At 37.3% G+C, this 17,067-nt stretch overlaps 1 protein-coding gene across 1 annotated transcript; it reads left to right on the plus strand.

Moving 5' to 3' along the window:
- Positions 1 to 14,933: 14,933 nt before the first annotated feature.
- On the plus strand, positions 14,934 to 16,209 carry LOC110709992 (histone H2A, sperm-like). Its single transcript, XM_021888249.1, has 2 exons — positions 14,934 to 15,253; positions 15,794 to 16,209. Exons 1-2 carry the CDS (start codon positions 15,041 to 15,043, stop codon positions 16,022 to 16,024), a joined length of 444 nt encoding a protein of 147 aa, XP_021743941.1. The 5' UTR covers positions 14,934 to 15,040; the 3' UTR covers positions 16,025 to 16,209.
- The last annotated feature ends 858 nt before the right edge of the window (positions 16,210 to 17,067 follow it).

Below are 17,067 nucleotides of genomic sequence, written 5' to 3' on the forward strand. Positions count from 1 at the left end.
AAAAAAATAAATAAACAAAAAATTTAATAATAATTACAATTTTGGTTATCAACCACCAAACACCACCAGCCACCACCACCACACACCACCAGCCACCACCCTACACTACCAACCAACAGCCACCAGCCACCACCCCACACCACGAGCATCAGCCACTCAACCACCACGACCCCCCACCCAAACCATGACTCCCACCCACCAAAAAAACCCCTCACCGAAACTACAACCCCTAGCCACCCACCCAACACGACCCCCACCCAAAACTAGATCCCCACCCACCACAAAACCCCTCACCGAAACCACGACCAAACTAGATTCCCACCCAAACAACGACCTCCACCCACCAAACCAGATTCCTACCCAAACCCAAACCACGACCCCCACCCAAACCACGACCCTCACCCATCATGACCCCCCACCAAAAATCAAATTAAAATAAAAAATAAAACTAAAATCGAAATAAAAATTTAAAAAAAACATCGATCTAACCCACCACGACCATCTAACCCTCTGATTTTGGCTTCAATGGTTTTAAAGGTCAAATTTGACCATAAAAACTCTAGATCTAGAGTTTTCATGGTGGAATTTGACCTAAAAAACTTATACACCCACAAGCTGCCACGAATTTGCTCGAAATTTGGTTGAAATTATCCTCGAAATTTGCTCGAAATTACCCAGTTATGTTCGAATTTGATGAGATGAGAAAGAACAAAGAAAAAGAGAAAATGAAAGAAGAAAGGGGCGAATTAGAGGGAAGAGGAGAGAGAGGGAAAACGGGAGTAGAAAGAGGAGAGAGAAAGAGCAGCCAAAATGAAAGAGGAGAGAGAGAGAGGTGGGGTAAAGAAAGAGGAGAAGAGAAATAAAAGAAGGGGGGCGCGCGGTTTAGGGTTTTTTTTTAAATGGCAAGCGGTTTGCTCCAAAACCGCTTGCCATTTAATATTACAAGTTTTTTTTATAAAAAAAGGGTGAATGGCAAGCGGATTTTTAAAACCGCTTGCCATTTGGGGCTTCCCATCACATATTTTCTACTAGTGTCACTAGCAAGATATATTGCTCAAGCTTTCTTGCATAAGATCCATTTGTTGTTGCTTCACAAGATCATTGATTTGGAGGGTTAAGGTCTTCAACACCTCGGTTACATTAGTCAATTGATTCCTAAGTTTGTTGACTTCTTCTTGATTTGCCATTATCTTTTTAGCTTTCCTCTTTTGACGAATCGGTTTATCAAAAAGTAAGACTTGAACAAAGGTGTTGTCCTTGATTAATCAACCTTCTCTCCTTGACCAAGTACTGTGGAAAGGGAAATTAGGGATATTCATTGTTAATTATTTGACTCAACTCTATTCAACATGAAATAGATGAAAGAAGGTAAGAAGAATTAAGGTTGTGATATGGAGAAAGCATGTAGAGAATGGAAAGATGATGTAAATGGAGAGATCAAAAAATTAGGAATAGAATGTACCCCCAACTCAAATGACGGAAAAAACCGACTCATGCATGAACCTAAGACGTGGTCATGGTGACATATACACAAAGTGTGTGCTACGACTAGTGAGTGTAGGTGACATGTTAAGAATCGTGTCATGACCATGTGACTAAACCATGTGACTAGACTCGAACAAAGACTAAGTTAAGCCACACGTATATGCATTAAACTGGACAGGTTGTGGTATTTTAGTCATAACTTTTTATCTGTGACTCTGATTGGGACAAAACATACAACAAATTAAAGATAAAACTCGGGGCTACAGATCCATAGGTTTTGCGACTAGTAGTTCTTCCTAGAACTCCGGCTATGACCAAAACAAGTTGAAACTTGTGCAGTATACGAGAATAAAAATCCGGGTTGACTTAAAGGAACTATGACTCGATTTTAGGTATATTTTTTTAGCTCAAATTAATTAATTAATTAATTAAACAAAGTCCTTTAGTCCTTGGTTAGTTTATTTAGACTTAAACACAAGTCAACAAACGGTTAGGAAAAACACATAGAGTATGCACGACAAATAATGCACAATTAGTCAAGTAGGCACAACATGATGCAATGAGTTTGCAACCTAACCATGTCTCTAGTTCTATAAAGTTCGGGATATGGGTTAGTCAAAGAGGGTCCATGGTTAATTGTCCGGATGCACCGCGCGGAAGCCTTACCTTTTGAAGGGTTGGCGCGAGTGGATGGGACACCGCGAGTTAAAAACTCGCTTCCATGGTTTGGTGAATTCAACATTCTCGGATGTACCCTTTGTTGCACAGAGCGTTCAATCAGGTAGATGGAGCATGAATTCCCAGAGGGTTATGTCCATATGTAGAACGCATATGGGTTTCAGAATAGTGAGAAAAACTCAATAAGGAAGTAGGATCGAGCAAATGGTGCTAAAAACTGGTCAAAATTAGAACGCATATTTATGGCTTGGTATTGGAAGAACTTGGCGCCAACAAACAGAGGCCGGCGCCGCGATTTGGCTCTGGCGCCTATCGCCAAAGAGTGGCTCCTAGCGCCAGAGTCAAATCCTCGGCGCTAGACTCTGTTTTCTGACGCTAGTTCCTGATAAGGTTAAGGTTCAAGAGTCTAGAAGCTCATGTCGGTAATAGTTCATGTTAGCAATATCCAAATTCAACAATAGTTAGTTCTTGCATTAATTAGTCCAACTTTGACAGTTGTAATAGTACTAAATCAAGGCTATAAATAGCCATACTTGTAACCCGTAAAATGGAAGCCTTTGACATGAAATATAGTTAAACACTTTGAGTGTTCTTAGGTAGAGATTATCTCCCTAACCCTTGATGGTGTTATTGTATCCAAGGTTCCTCTCTCAATTGTTCCTAGTGGTGATTCTGTATTTAGGAATAAGTAGAGCTTTATCGTCGGAGTAGCCGACCGACGTGGTGAATTGGCTAATTCTAACCGACCCCTATTTAGTACGTTTTCAATTTGGTACCAGAGCCAAGGTTTCGCTTACGTTTCGGCCAACTTCCATTAAAGTTGTCGTGTTGCCGAAACTGACACCGCTTCAATAGTCATTGTCACAACACTTAGTATAATCACCCACAAAATTAAAACCACCCAATCGCCACCATAAACTGCCCTTTCATTACTCTACCGACAACCACCATTAAAATATACCGTCGATTTCCATCCCAACCTCACCGTAAATTCAAAAAAAAAAAGGGAAAAACTTACCCAGTCGTGAGCTCCACCACATCACCACCATCTGCTCACATGTAATAGCAAGGTTACCGAGAATCATAGCTATTGTGGGAGAATTGCTCCAATTTTCCTCTGTTTTCGAAATACTCTGTTCGTACAAGTTCCTTAAAAACTTGTTGGCGGCTCCCTACTTTCCTTGTCCCAAATCGTGTTATGTCAATTCCTACTTCCTATGAGTGCCAAGCATATTCACTCATACTTTGTTTCTCACGTCCTCGTTGAGTTTCCTTATTCAAGTTTGTAGTTGACTACTCCACTCTACTTTAGTCTTATTGGGCTTTTAATACTATTTCATTATTGTAGGCATCGTTTGAAGTGCGCCTACGTTAAAAGCATGTGTGAATATGCTTGGAACTCATAGGAAGTAGGAATTGACATAACACGATTTGGGACAAGGAAAGTAGGGAGCCGCCAACAAGTTTTTAAGGAACTTGTAAACCGTTCACGGATCATAAAAGGTAACCACGAATAAGGGACAACGAAGGCGACAACAATTGACCCGTGAAGGTTACACCCCATTCATAATCCATGAGATTACTAACTCCATATGGTTCGGAACCACGAAAGAAGGATCGGGGATGATGGTACGAAGTGAGTCATGGAGTCACATTCGCCCATATTGGCCTCTACTCGATTCTTATATTGAAAAGCATTCCTGTGATCTCAAAGGCATACAAACAAAATATTCAATTCGCTCCAAACTATTATTTAACTAAATTGGTTTAAGATTAATGCACACATAATTCTATAATATTGGTGATCACTTCAATTAATAATAAGATTAAAGGATCCTAAACCGGTTGTCCAAATTATCTTATTAGTCGTGATTTTCAATTACATATTCCCTTTAAACATGCAATATGGTGATCAATAAATATAATAGAACAACATTAATATTAAAACCAAATTAATCACAATTTCAACAACATAAAATCGTTAGAAAAATAATAAAAATAAAAGGAGCATGACTCTTACTTCGATTATGTTTGTTTGCAACTACAAAATAATAAACGAGTTAGTAACTTCAAGGAAATAATTAAACAATAACTAAATTAAATAAAATAAAATAAAGTTGATTTTGGGGCCAAACCCTCAAACAGTTCTACCTTTCACGCCTTGGTTTAAGGACAGAACCTCGAGTAAAATATGGACTCCTTTGAGTACTTGAAGAAGGAATTTTGAAGTGAAAAGGGTAGGCTAGTGTTTAGGCTAAAGCATAGAAGAGAGAAAATAAAATAATAGAATTACTCGGTGCCCCGTACATCAGAAATGAGGGGGTATTTATAGGGAAAACGTGCTGAGGGAGCACACGGAACCCTAAAATGATAAAAACCCAAAAAAAGTATCCCGTGACACGGTCAAACTGTACCTTGACATGGGAAGCCCCACCGTTAGACGGTACACATTCCCGTGACACGGTACACTTTTGGCGTGACGCGGGAAATTTTCAGAAAACGGGATAGAAAACGCGTCAAGGGTTTACGCGGAAAAGACACGGAATGTCCCGTGTCACGGCAAACCTCCCGTGTCACGGGAAGTCCCACCGTCAGACGGGAAGGATTCCCGTGACACGGTGGCAGTCTGCCGTGGCGCGGGAATTTCCAATCCATTTTCCGTCTAAATACATTTTTAACCCTAATTTCCTTCGGCTTTTTTAAGTGCCGATTGATAATTTCGGGCCTTTTCTGACTTTTATTATTCGGGCTAAAATAAGAAAATAATTAAATAAAAATAAATAAAAGGTTTGGGCCAAAAATAAATAATAAAACAATAAAATAAAAAAGGTTTGGGCTGAAAATTAATTAATAAGTTTGGGCTGAAATTAAAACTATTCTTTTACCAAACATCAAGACTAATCCATGGACTGTTCAAAAATATGAATTTAATAAAATACGATTTTTTAAGCACTCTCGGGATTAAATACTAAACCCGACCAATAGTGGCGGTGAAAGGTTGTTCATCATCGGGTTTGGTTTTGGGGAGACATTTTTAGGTGTCTACAATTATTAAAATTATAAAATAATAATAATAATAATAGTAATAATAATTAATGAATAATTGAGAAAATAGGAGTGAATGCGTGAGTATAGTGGCAGTAGAATAGTTGAACTTTAATTCTTTCCCACTTTTCATAAGTTGAAGTCTAGTATTCATATTAGATATTTTCTTAGTGTCCTTGTCTTATCTTAATTTCTTGTACGTATAATACATATATTTAGCGTATTTAAAAAAAAAAAAAGAAAAAAAAAGAGATTTTTTTTCAGCTTAACAAAATGCCGCCGAGAGCACGTCGTGGAGGAAATAATCAACAATAGCGCCTTGTCTATGACACTATAATAGCTGACATGCAACGAGAAATCCAAAAACTTCAACAACGTCTTGCACGTTATGAACCTGCTGCTAATCATTCCCATCAATCAGACGGAGAACAGTCAGATAGCCCAGATGAAGATTTTAATCCATTTCACCAACCCGAGGGTGAATATTCAAGTGGAGAAACATCTCGTTCCCGTCGAACGCGCGTCCTCGACACCAAGAAAAGGAGTTTGGAATCAAAGTTGAAATTCCAGATTTTGAAGGAGGTCTTCATCCCGATGAGTTTATCGAATGGCTCCATATAGTTGAACGTGTCTTTGATTTTAAAGACATTCCGGACGAACGCAAGGTCAAGTTAGTCGCCATCAAATTCAAGAAACATGCATCCATTTAGTGGGAGAATCTCAGACGACAACGTGAACGAGAAGGTCGTAGTAAGATTTGTACATGGGATAAAATGAAACGCGAACTCAAGCGTAAATTTTTACCCAGTCACTATCGACAAGATATGTTTCTCAAGTTTCATCACTTGGAACAAGGAAACAAATCTGTGGCCGAGTATGTTGCCAAGTTTGAAGATTTATCAATGAAGTGCGACAATTCTGAATCGCAAGAGCAGACCATTGCAAGGTTCTTAACCGGTTTGGATCCAAAAATCTCCAAAGTCGTACAACTCCAACAATATTGGTCGTTCAACGACGTCACCAAGCTTTCTGTGAAGGTTGAAGGCCAGCAAGCAAAGGAGAGAACTGGATTTAAGTTTTTCTCTAAGGAGGCTTCTTACCGTGAAAATACTCCAACAAAGTTTCCACCGAAGGCCAACTCTAGCACATCAACGAAGAAGGTTGAGAATCTAGTCACAACGAGCAAACCACAAAGGCAAGGTAACAACAATCCTACTTCCAGAAGATGTTTTAAGTGTCAAGGATTTGGTCACATTGCTTCTGCATGTCCAAATTCTAGAATAATTTCTCTTGTCGAAGAGGAATTGTTAGAAAAAGAACAGGTTGAAGATACTAAGGATGACAACAATGAAGAGGTTTTGCACGCTGACGAAGGCGAATCGTTAGTTATTCATCATATCCTCAATGTCGCCCCAGTAAAAGAAGATGAGTGGTTACGCAAAAACATCTTCCACACTCGATGTACATCTCATGGAAAAATATGTGATGTCATTATCGATAGTGGTAGTTGTGAGAACGTGATCGCCGCCACCATGGTCGAGAAATTGAAACTGCCTACAAAGGATCACCCTTAGCCATACAAGCTCACATGGTTGAAGAAGGGGAATGATGTCAAGGTCTCTAAAAGATGCCTTGTTGATTTCTCCATTGGGAAGAAGTATCAAGATAAGGTATGGTGTGATGCCATCCCTATGGATGCTTGTCACCTACTTTTGGGTCGTCCATGGCAGTATGATCGACGTGCAATTCATGATGGCTTTCATAATACTTATTCCTTTGAAAAGGATGGTGTCAAAGTTGTTTTAGCACCTCTAAAAAGGGATTTGTTAGCAAAGCCAAGCCAAGAGAAGAGCTCTGTTGTGTCAGAATCAATGTTTACAATGGCCTTGGAAGAATCCAATGTTGCTTGTGTTCTAGTCATGCTCGAGGAAAATCAATAAGATCAAGGAATACCGGACGAGATCCAGCCTCTACTTCGCGAATTTAGTGACATTGTGTCGGAAGAAATTCCTGAAGGTTTACCTCCAATGTGTGATATTCAACATCGCATCGACTTTGTTCCTGGAGCAGTCATCCCCAATAAGGCTGCCTATCGAATGAGTCCAAAAGAGCATGAAGATCTTTAACGACAAGTCACCAATCTCATGCAAAAATGATTGGTATGTGAAAGTGTGAATCCATGCTCAGTTCTAGCACTTCTTGTCCCAAAGAAAGACGGATCATGGTGCATGTGCATTGATAGTCGTGCCGTTAATCGGATCACTATCAAATATCGTTTTCCCATTCCGCGCCTTGATTATCTACTTGATCAATTGCATGATGTTGTTGTGTTCTCGAAGATTGATCTACGAAGCGGATATCATCAAATCCGAATGCGACCTGGAGATGAATGGAAGACTGCTTTCAAGACCAGGGATGGATTGTATGAGTGGATGGTCATGTCGCTCGGTCTTTCCAATGCTCCTAGCACCTTTATGCGACTGATGAATTAGGTATTCCGCCCTTTCATTGGCAAGTTAGTAGTTGTTTACTTTGATGATATTCTTGTGTATAGTCGAAATTCTGAAGAGCATATGAATCATCTACAACAAATTTTCCAAGTTCTTCGTGAACAAAAGTTGTATGCCAATCTAAAGAAATGTCACTTCCTCACCGACAAAGTAGTATTTCTTGGATATGTTGTCTCTAGCAATGGGATCGAGATGGATCCTAGCAAGGTTGAAGCCATCAACACATGGTCAGTTCCTCAATCAATACATGATGTTCGCAGCTTTCATGGTCTAGCATCCTTCTACCGCCGATTCATAAAAAATTTCAGCACTATTCTTGCCCCTCTCACTGAAGTACTGAAGAAGGAGAAGTTTGAATGGACCCCAGCAGCTCAACAAAGCTTCGAGAAGTTGAAAATTATGATCACCCATGCACCAATTCTTTCCTTGCCAGATTTTGATAAGCTTTTTGAGGTAGATTGTGATGCTTCGGGAGTTGGTATAGGTGCAGTCCTCAGCCAGGAAGGACGACCAATTTCTTTCTTCAGTGAGAAACTCAATGAATCAAGGCGCAAGTACTCAACCTATGAAAAGGTGTTCTATGCAAACGAGCCTTAGATCATTGGAGTCACTATCTTTTGGCTAAAGAGTTTGTGCTCTACTCAGATCACGAATCACTAAAGCATCTTCACAACCAACAAAAACTCCAACGTCGTCATGCAAGATGGAGCGAGTTCTTATCTCCCTTCCACTTTGTCCTCAAGCACAAATCCGGGACGCAAAACAAGGTCGTTGATGCCTTAAATAGAAGACATGCCTTGCTCTCCACTCTTCAAGTCAAAGTCATTGGCTTCGAGGTTCTCAAAGACTTATATGAAGATGATGAAGATTTTGGAGAAATTTGGAAGATTTGTTCAGGAGGCCCTCAACGCCAGTTTCATCGACAAAATGGCTACTTATTCAAGGGAAATCAATTGTGCTTGCCAAGATGTTCCCTACGCGAGATGATATTACATGAGTGTCATGCTGGTGGTCTTGCTGGTCATTTTGGTCATGATAAGACATTGGGCATTGTTAAAGAAAACTTTTATTGGCCGCACATGGTTCGTGACGTCGATCGATATGTCAAGCGATGTCGAGCATGTCATATTGCCAAAGCCCAAGGTCAAAACACTGGTCTTTACACACCATTGTCGGTTCTTGAAGCTCCTTGGGAAGATGTCAGTATGGATTTTGTTGTTGGTTTGCCTCGTACCCAACGCAAAAAAGATTCCATCATGGTTGTTGTTGATCGATTCTCGAAGATGGCTCATTTTATTCCGTGCAATAAAACTAATTATGCCACGCAACTGATCTTTATTTTAGAGAAATTGTACGACTACATGGAATACCAAAGACCATCACTTCTGATCGAGATGTCAAGTTCATGAGCCACTTTTGGAGAACCTTATGGCGCAAGTTAGGAACGCAGTTGCAGTTTAGCTCAGCCGCACATCCTCAAACTGATGGTCAAACTGAAGTTGTCAATAGGACTCTTGGGAATATGCTGAGAAGTCTTGTAATCAAGAACATCCGACAGTGGGATATGTTGTTAGCTCAAGCCGAGTTCGCCTACAATTGTTCTCCAAGCCAAACCACTGGTGAAAGTCCTTTCAAGATCGTTTATGGTAAAAATCCAAATTCGCCGGTTGATCTTGTTCCACTACCCTCTCCTAACCACTTTAGCGGTGATGCCGATGAACGAGCTAGAGAAATCAAGAAGCTGCATGAGAAGGTTTGAACTCAAATTACAAAGCAAAATCAACGCTATCAAGAACAAGCGAACAAGTTTCGTAAACCAGCTAGCTTTAAGGTAGGAGATCTTGTTTGGATACACTTACGGAAAGAAAGGTTTCCCAGAGGAACACATGGTAAACTCAAGCCTAGAGCTGACGGACCATTCAAGGTCCTAGAAAGGATCGGAGAAAATGCATACAAGATCGAGCTTCCAGGGGAGTATAATGTGTCCGCTACATTTAATGTTGCTGATTTGTCCCCATATTACGAGGATGAGGAAGAGTAGAGACTCGAGGTCGAGTCTTCTCTAACAAGGGGAGTTTAACAAGGTTAAGGTTCAAGAGTCTAGAAGCTCATGTCGGCAATATCCCAATTCAACAATAATTAGTTCTTGCATTAATTAGTCCAACTTTGACAGTTGTAATAGTACTAAATCAAGGCTATAAATAGCCATACTTGTAACCCGTAAAATGGAAGCCTTTGACATGAAATATAATTAAACACTTTGAGTGTTCTTAGGTAGAGTATTATCTCCCTAACCCTTGGTGGTGTTACCGTATCCAAGGTTCCTCTCTCAATTGTTCCCAGTGGTGTTTCTGTATCTAGGAATAAGTAGAGCTGTATCGCCGGAGTAGCCGACCGACGTGGTGAATTGGTTAATTCTAACCGACCCCTACTTAGTATGGTGTCAGTTCCTACATGCCTCAACAACTTTCTGTGCTCGATAAAATTTTCCATTTTTGCGCAGCATTATTTCGATCTTAGTTGTGAAAGATATTCCTCAAATTTCCTACGTGTAAAAATCCTATGTTTTTAACTCATTACGGATGGTTTTTCCAATGAGATCTTTTTTTATGCATATGACAATAATGTTAATCAAAATTACGCACATGAAATACTTAGAATATTTCGAGTCTCATCCACTCATTCTAAATCATTGCCGAAATAAATTTCAGGAATTAAAATAGAAATCGTCCCCAGTGGAGTCGCCAAAAATTGTAGGGAATATTTCAAGCATTACCCCAAACTTGAACCCCATTGTGATCATACACTAAAGTACGGTGGCGTCCAAAGGGAAGGAAGCTAGAGCAAAAGAGTCGCCAACAAGTTTTAGGAGCTTGTAAACCGTTCACGAGGTGAAGGTTACACCCCTTAACGATCCAGGAGATCGACAACTCCAATAGGTCTGGAACCATGACTAGTAGTTCGGGGATGAAGGTACAAATCCAACCTAAAAGATATTGAACATGCCCTAATAAAAGGCCTCTACTTTATTCTGATCGTATTTATGTGCGCTTTTTGATTAACATGCAATCAATAGGTTTACCCTAAACCTGTTTATCTATGTTGGTTGAATATTAATGCACAAATAAATCTATTATTGACGATCACTTGAATTATAATCAAATTAACCCTAACAAGATTATTAAATATCTTATTAAGCATGATTACAAGTACCAATTCCCTTTAAACATGCATAAAAGGCGTGATCAAGAAATAACAATAATAAACATCAAGCAACATAATAATAATAATAATAATAATAATAATAATAATAATAATAATAATAATAATAATAATAATAAGGCATAATAATAGCAAGATCCTAGGCATGATACTAACAAAATTAATAACAAACCCTAGCATGTCACTAAACAATAAAGATCAAAGCTTTAGCCCAAACATGATATTAACATGAACATTAAAAAGAAAATAGGAAGCATCGCAGGAATCACAATTGTCATATTTGATATTAGAAATTATAGTTGTTACCCTAAACATGATACTAGGAAGATCAAAACACCCTAACATGACACTAGGAATCATAATAACAATCTAGACATGATTTCTAAGAATCATAATAACAATAAATCAATTAAAGAACTTACTTGGATGTCTCGTATCTCTTTCTAATAACAAAATACACACGTTAGTAACTTCAAGAAAAATATAAAACAATTAAATTAAATTAAATAATTGAAATAGAGATTTGGGACCAAACCCTCAGAAATTAAAACCTTTCACGTTTAGGGCGAAGACAACTTCGAACTATGCTAGGTATGTCTAGTGCTAATATATGAGGATTTGTGTTTGTAAAAAAGTAGGCTTAGAAAGAGAGAAAGAATAAAGAAATTCTTGATGAGAGTTGATGAGAAGAATAAGAGAGTTGATAGAGAGAATTGATGAGAATTGATGATGGGAATTGATGATTGAAAACAGTATTTTAGGAGGCTATTTATAGAGAAAATTAGCCGGATGGATAAAAAAACGAATCAGAGTTTCGAAGAGAATAAAACGAATTGGCGCCAGACACCAGACATTATCACCAGACGCCAAGGCTAGCGCTAGACGCCAAGGTTAGCACCAGGCGCTAGTCCTGTCGTCAGACGCTAGTCAACGGATTCCACGCGTTTTCTTAATTTGATAAAATTTAGCCGTACAGATGGGCAAAATCATATTTTCCTTAAAAACACTTCTTTTATTCTGATTAAAACTCTAAAAAGTCAACTAAAGTCAATTTATCAATGCTAATTAAATTAGGAATGAAAAGAACCTTCTAGAAGAATTTAGTAGGCTATAATGAATTCTAATTGCATTAGGAATGACAAATCAATATTAGACCCTCCTCTAGATCATTGGGCAGCACATAAATATCAAACCAGGCCCAGTTAAGTAATTTGGCCATAACTTCCTCATTATTCATCGGAATTGGGCTTATAATATATCGTTGGAAAGGTATTTTCAAGCCCGACCTAACTACACTATTATTAGACCCTCATCATGGACCAAACTAAACTGGAATGTACGTTTTTCATAAATAAGGTAAGAAAAGAAATATTTTCAAAAACAGAAAGAAGAAATATTTTAATTAAAAACTTCCTCATCACTAGACTTTTCACACTTTTGCTTTATTCGATAATCAAATGACATGAAAGATTTTCATCACTGGGTTTGATTTTGGGGAGACACATTTGGGTGTCTACACTATTATGAATTCATTGTGATCAATATTAATTTATTTTTTTATTTTGAGATGAATTTGTGGGTGAAATCATTGTTTTAATATCAATTGAATTTGTAGAAACTAATTTGATTGATTTCAATTCGTAATCAATCACCTGATTATTTTTATTGTTCTGGTTAATTTGTTGTTCTCATTAATTTGTGTGCAGTGTATTGATTTTGAGATGAATTTGTGGATGAAATCACTGTTCTAATATCAATTGAATTGTTGAAGTAAATTCGATCAATTTCAATTCATAATCTATGTTCAACTTGCTGAATACCACACCTATACTATTGAACATTTAGTAAAAAAAATCGAACGATTGCAAATTTTGAACATTTAGTAAAAAATAAATAAATCCGAACATCTCAAATTTTGAACATTTAGTAAAAATATCTGAACTATCGCAATGTATCACGCCTATACTTTTGAACATTTAGTAAAAAAATCTGAACAATTACAATTTTTGAATATTTATTAAAAAAAATCCAAACATCGCAAATTTTGAACATTTAGTAAAAATATATGAACAATCGCAATGTACCACGCCTATACTTTTGAACATCAGCAAAATAAATCTAAGCATCGCAAAATTTGAACATTAAGTAAAAATATCCGAACAATCGCAATGTACACACCTATACTTTTGAACATTTAGTAAAAAATCTGAACAATTGCAAAATTTGAACGTTTAGTAAAAAACAAAAAGTCTGAACACTGCACCACACCTATACATTAGAATATTTAGTAAAAAATTATGAACAATCGTATGTGGCTCAGCTATTCTAGATGGACAAGGGTGCACAATAGACTTATTGATGAAAAGGAGAGTGAATGAGAATTGAGAGATTGGGTTTTGGAGTGATGTGGTGAGAAGTTGAGAAAACATCTTTAAATTATATAAAAAATTGGAAATTTTTTTATAAATAATCCCAATTTTTGTTGATGTGCTCAAAATAACCCCAACTTTGGATTATTTTTAAATAATTCAAAAAAAAACTATTAAGATATTATTAATTTAATTTTTTATGTTTTTTCCCCAATCAATTACATGGTGACACATGTCACCTTAACCTGTTATAATAGATTTGGCGACCGGTTGGGATCATTTTGAGCGAAAAACCCCTAAAGTTCAGATTATTTAAAAATAATCCAAAGTTGGAATTATTTTCAGTGAACGAGTGAAAGTTGGGATTATTTTTATCAATTTTTCCTTTTTAAATTTATTTTTTTGTATTTTTTTCAAGAGATACCAATAACCACCAACATTTAACTTTAGGTAGTTTTCTTTTGCGTATAATGTATCCCGTGCAAAGAGAAACTCAATGTTGCCAAAAAAAGGGGTCAAAGCCTCAAAGGAACTCAAATCAACATTTTAGTTTCCATTCTTTCTAAGAGCATGTTCGGCGCTAGCTTTTGAGTAGCTTTTAGTGGTTTGACCAAGTCAAACCACTACTCAACAAAAAATGTGAGTGTTTGGCAAAGTAATGGTTCAAGTAGCTTTTAGTGGTGGAGGTAGGTTTTATTAAAAGGTAGGATTATTAGCTTTTGAAGTTAGAGGTAGCTTTTGAAGTAGCTTTTGAAAATTTATTGTATAGTTTTAAAAATAAAATATTGATTCTTAAATGTAACAGCTAGTCAACCACTACTTTACCGAACAATCATACCTAAATTATCTTTTTTCACAGATAACAGCTTGTTGACAGTTAACAGCTATCTCCATAGCTACAGTTAGGGCTGTACACCGGTCCAAAACCGGACCGGACCTGACCCGGACCTGAATGGACCGGGACCTGAATTCTTGATTTTTAAGGACCGGAGACCGGACCTGAATCAACAGGTCCGGTTCCGGTCCAGACCTGAAAAATCAAGTCCGGTCCGGGTTTGGACCTGAATAGACCTGATTAGTTTTTTTTTTTATTTTTTTTTATTTTTTTAAAATAATATGAAAGTGCTGACCTGTTTGGACCTGTTTAGACCTATTATGGACCTGATTGGACCTGTTTGGACCTGTTATGGACATGTTTGAACCTGTTTATGGACCTATTTAAACTTATTAAATAAAAAAGTAGTTTTACCGGTTTCAGGTCCGTACCTGAAATTTCCGGGTTTTACCCGGACCGGACCTGAAACCCGAAATCCTTGAATTTCAAGGACCGGGACCGGACCTGAATCTACAGGTCCGGATCAGGTCCGGTCCCAATGGATCCGGTTTAGGTCGGTTTTCAGCTTCGGGCCAGTTTTTGTACACTCCTAACTACAGCTATATTTTGCCGAACATGCCCCAAGTATGCCAACCAAACGCTCAAATGCCAAACATTTCAATTTTAAAAACCAAAACACTTAGCGGGCAATTCAAAATTTCGCACATATCACCCTCCACGCTGGCAATCCGTGTAAACCAAAACCAACCAATAGAATCAATCACACACTCCCCTATAAATACCAAAGACCCTTCATTCAACTCCTTACTCATTCACAACCTCTTCATCTTCCTCTAATCTTTCACTCTTCAACTTTCTATCTCCTCAAATTCTCTCTGCAAATTCAACCTTCTAAAATGGCCGGCAAAGATGGCGCAACAGTCAAGAGCACTGCCGGAAGAGGCCAGCGAAAGAGCGGCGTCAAGTCAGTTTCTCGCTCTTCCAAGGCTGGGCTTCAGTTTCCGGTGGGTCGCATTGCGAGATTCTTGAAGAAGGGTCGTTATGCTCAGAGAGTTGGGTCTGGATCCCCTGTATACCTTTCTGCTGTCCTTGAGTATCTCGCTGCTGAGGTACCATTTCTCTCTCTTTCATTTTTTTTGTTGATTTTTTTTTTCCTTGATTTAATTTGTGTACAAGTGTAGATTTCTGTTGATTTTTCTGGATTTATGTTTGTGTGCCTAAAATGTTGAATATTTTGATTTGAATTGAATGTGAGACTTCTGGTTGAGTATGATTTTTGATTTCTAGGTTTTTTTTGTTCTAATTTTTTCGCTTCAATTATTTTGGTATTCTGAGTTTTTGTAATGATATTTTTCAGATACTTATTACTCAGTATTTGATTGAGGTTAAATGATGATTTTATTTTATAATTTTCAACTTTTGATTGTCCAGACTGAGTTTAAATCCAAACCTTTGATTTTGGATTTGATTTTTGAATTCTGGAATTTTTACTTCCAAGTCTTTTTATTTGATTTTCAAATTACATTTACTATGTTACACATTGATTTATGGTGTTTTAATTGTGATGAAAAGATGATATCTGAATTGAATTATTGCGTGAACCTTTTGTTTTCATCCTGCTGTTAATTGGTGAAATGTTGAATGAACAGGTTCTGGAATTGGCGGGAAACGCAGCAAGAGACAACAAGAAGTCTAGAATCATACCAAGACACATTCAATTGGCAGTCAGAAATGATGAAGAATTGGGCAAACTTTTAGGGGGTGTGACAATTGCAAGTGGAGGTGTTCTGCCTAAAATCCACTCTGTTTTGCTTCCCAAGAACACCGGCAAATCTAAGAGCGACAAGCCTGAAAAGTTATCAGAATCTCAGGAATTTTAGGGTTTTAAATTAGGAATTTCAGCTATTTGGGGATGATTGTGGTTGGAAAAATATTACTAAAAGTTAGGAAGTATATGAAATTAGGGTTTTAGTTGATGGATTTACTGGTGTAATTTCTGATGTTTTGCTTATTGAACAGTTTGTTCACCTTTATAAAATATGGCTATTTGGTTCTTCCTTCAAAATTTCTGCAATTTGTTCTGGTTTGTTTCAATTTATGAGCTAAAGTTTTAATTGAGAGCAAGACATTGTTGATAATATAAATAGTGGTTCTTGTGTTCAATCCATCGAAAATGAAATACGGAGTACATATCAACATATACAGTGCAAAACTAAGCTAAAAATACAGAATATAATCCAATGATTATCAATTTATCATGTCTAACCTATCATTAATCCACTAAACCCACTATTGTTATGACTTCACTATCCCAAACTAATTATTGTAAATATTCCAGAAAACATAACATAATCTTGTATTTGCTTAATTGAGGGTAATATGATTGTATGAAATACTCTGTAAATTTTTTAGTAATATGTCAGTATTTAGAACATCTGGTTATTTTCGAGTCCATGCTTGTGTTTTAAAATTAACATGAAAGTGTCAAATTAATCCTAATTTAAATGGAGAAGTAGCAAATTTGGGAGGGAAAATGAAATCACGGAGCTGAGAAAAGGGGGATGGATAGGATAAAGGAGGTCAACGAAATTGATGAGTTAGAAAATGCGGATTTCCAATAATGCTTGTTGGATAAATATATAGTCTACTCCAGTATCATTTAAGCAACTTCCTAATAATTGTGCGCGATTCAAAACGTTAAACTTAATCCGTTTCACTAGAGAGTCTAGATTAAAAAGAAAAATGGTCATAAAATAGGACGATGATTTCCAATGAAACACTAAACATATTTTTCAATTTCGAATTCAATCAATCCTACAACCCCTATAAATATCATACACTCTTAACCATCTTCTCATACATTCAAAGTCTCTTCGTAATCCTCTTCAAATTTCTGTCTTCAACTTTTCTCGACAATTTTTTT

This window comes from Chenopodium quinoa, unplaced genomic scaffold (assembly GCF_001683475.1).
Source record: "Chenopodium quinoa cultivar QQ74 unplaced genomic scaffold, ASM168347v1, whole genome shotgun sequence".
Classification (NCBI taxonomy): Eukaryota; Viridiplantae; Streptophyta; class Magnoliopsida; order Caryophyllales; family Amaranthaceae; genus Chenopodium; species Chenopodium quinoa.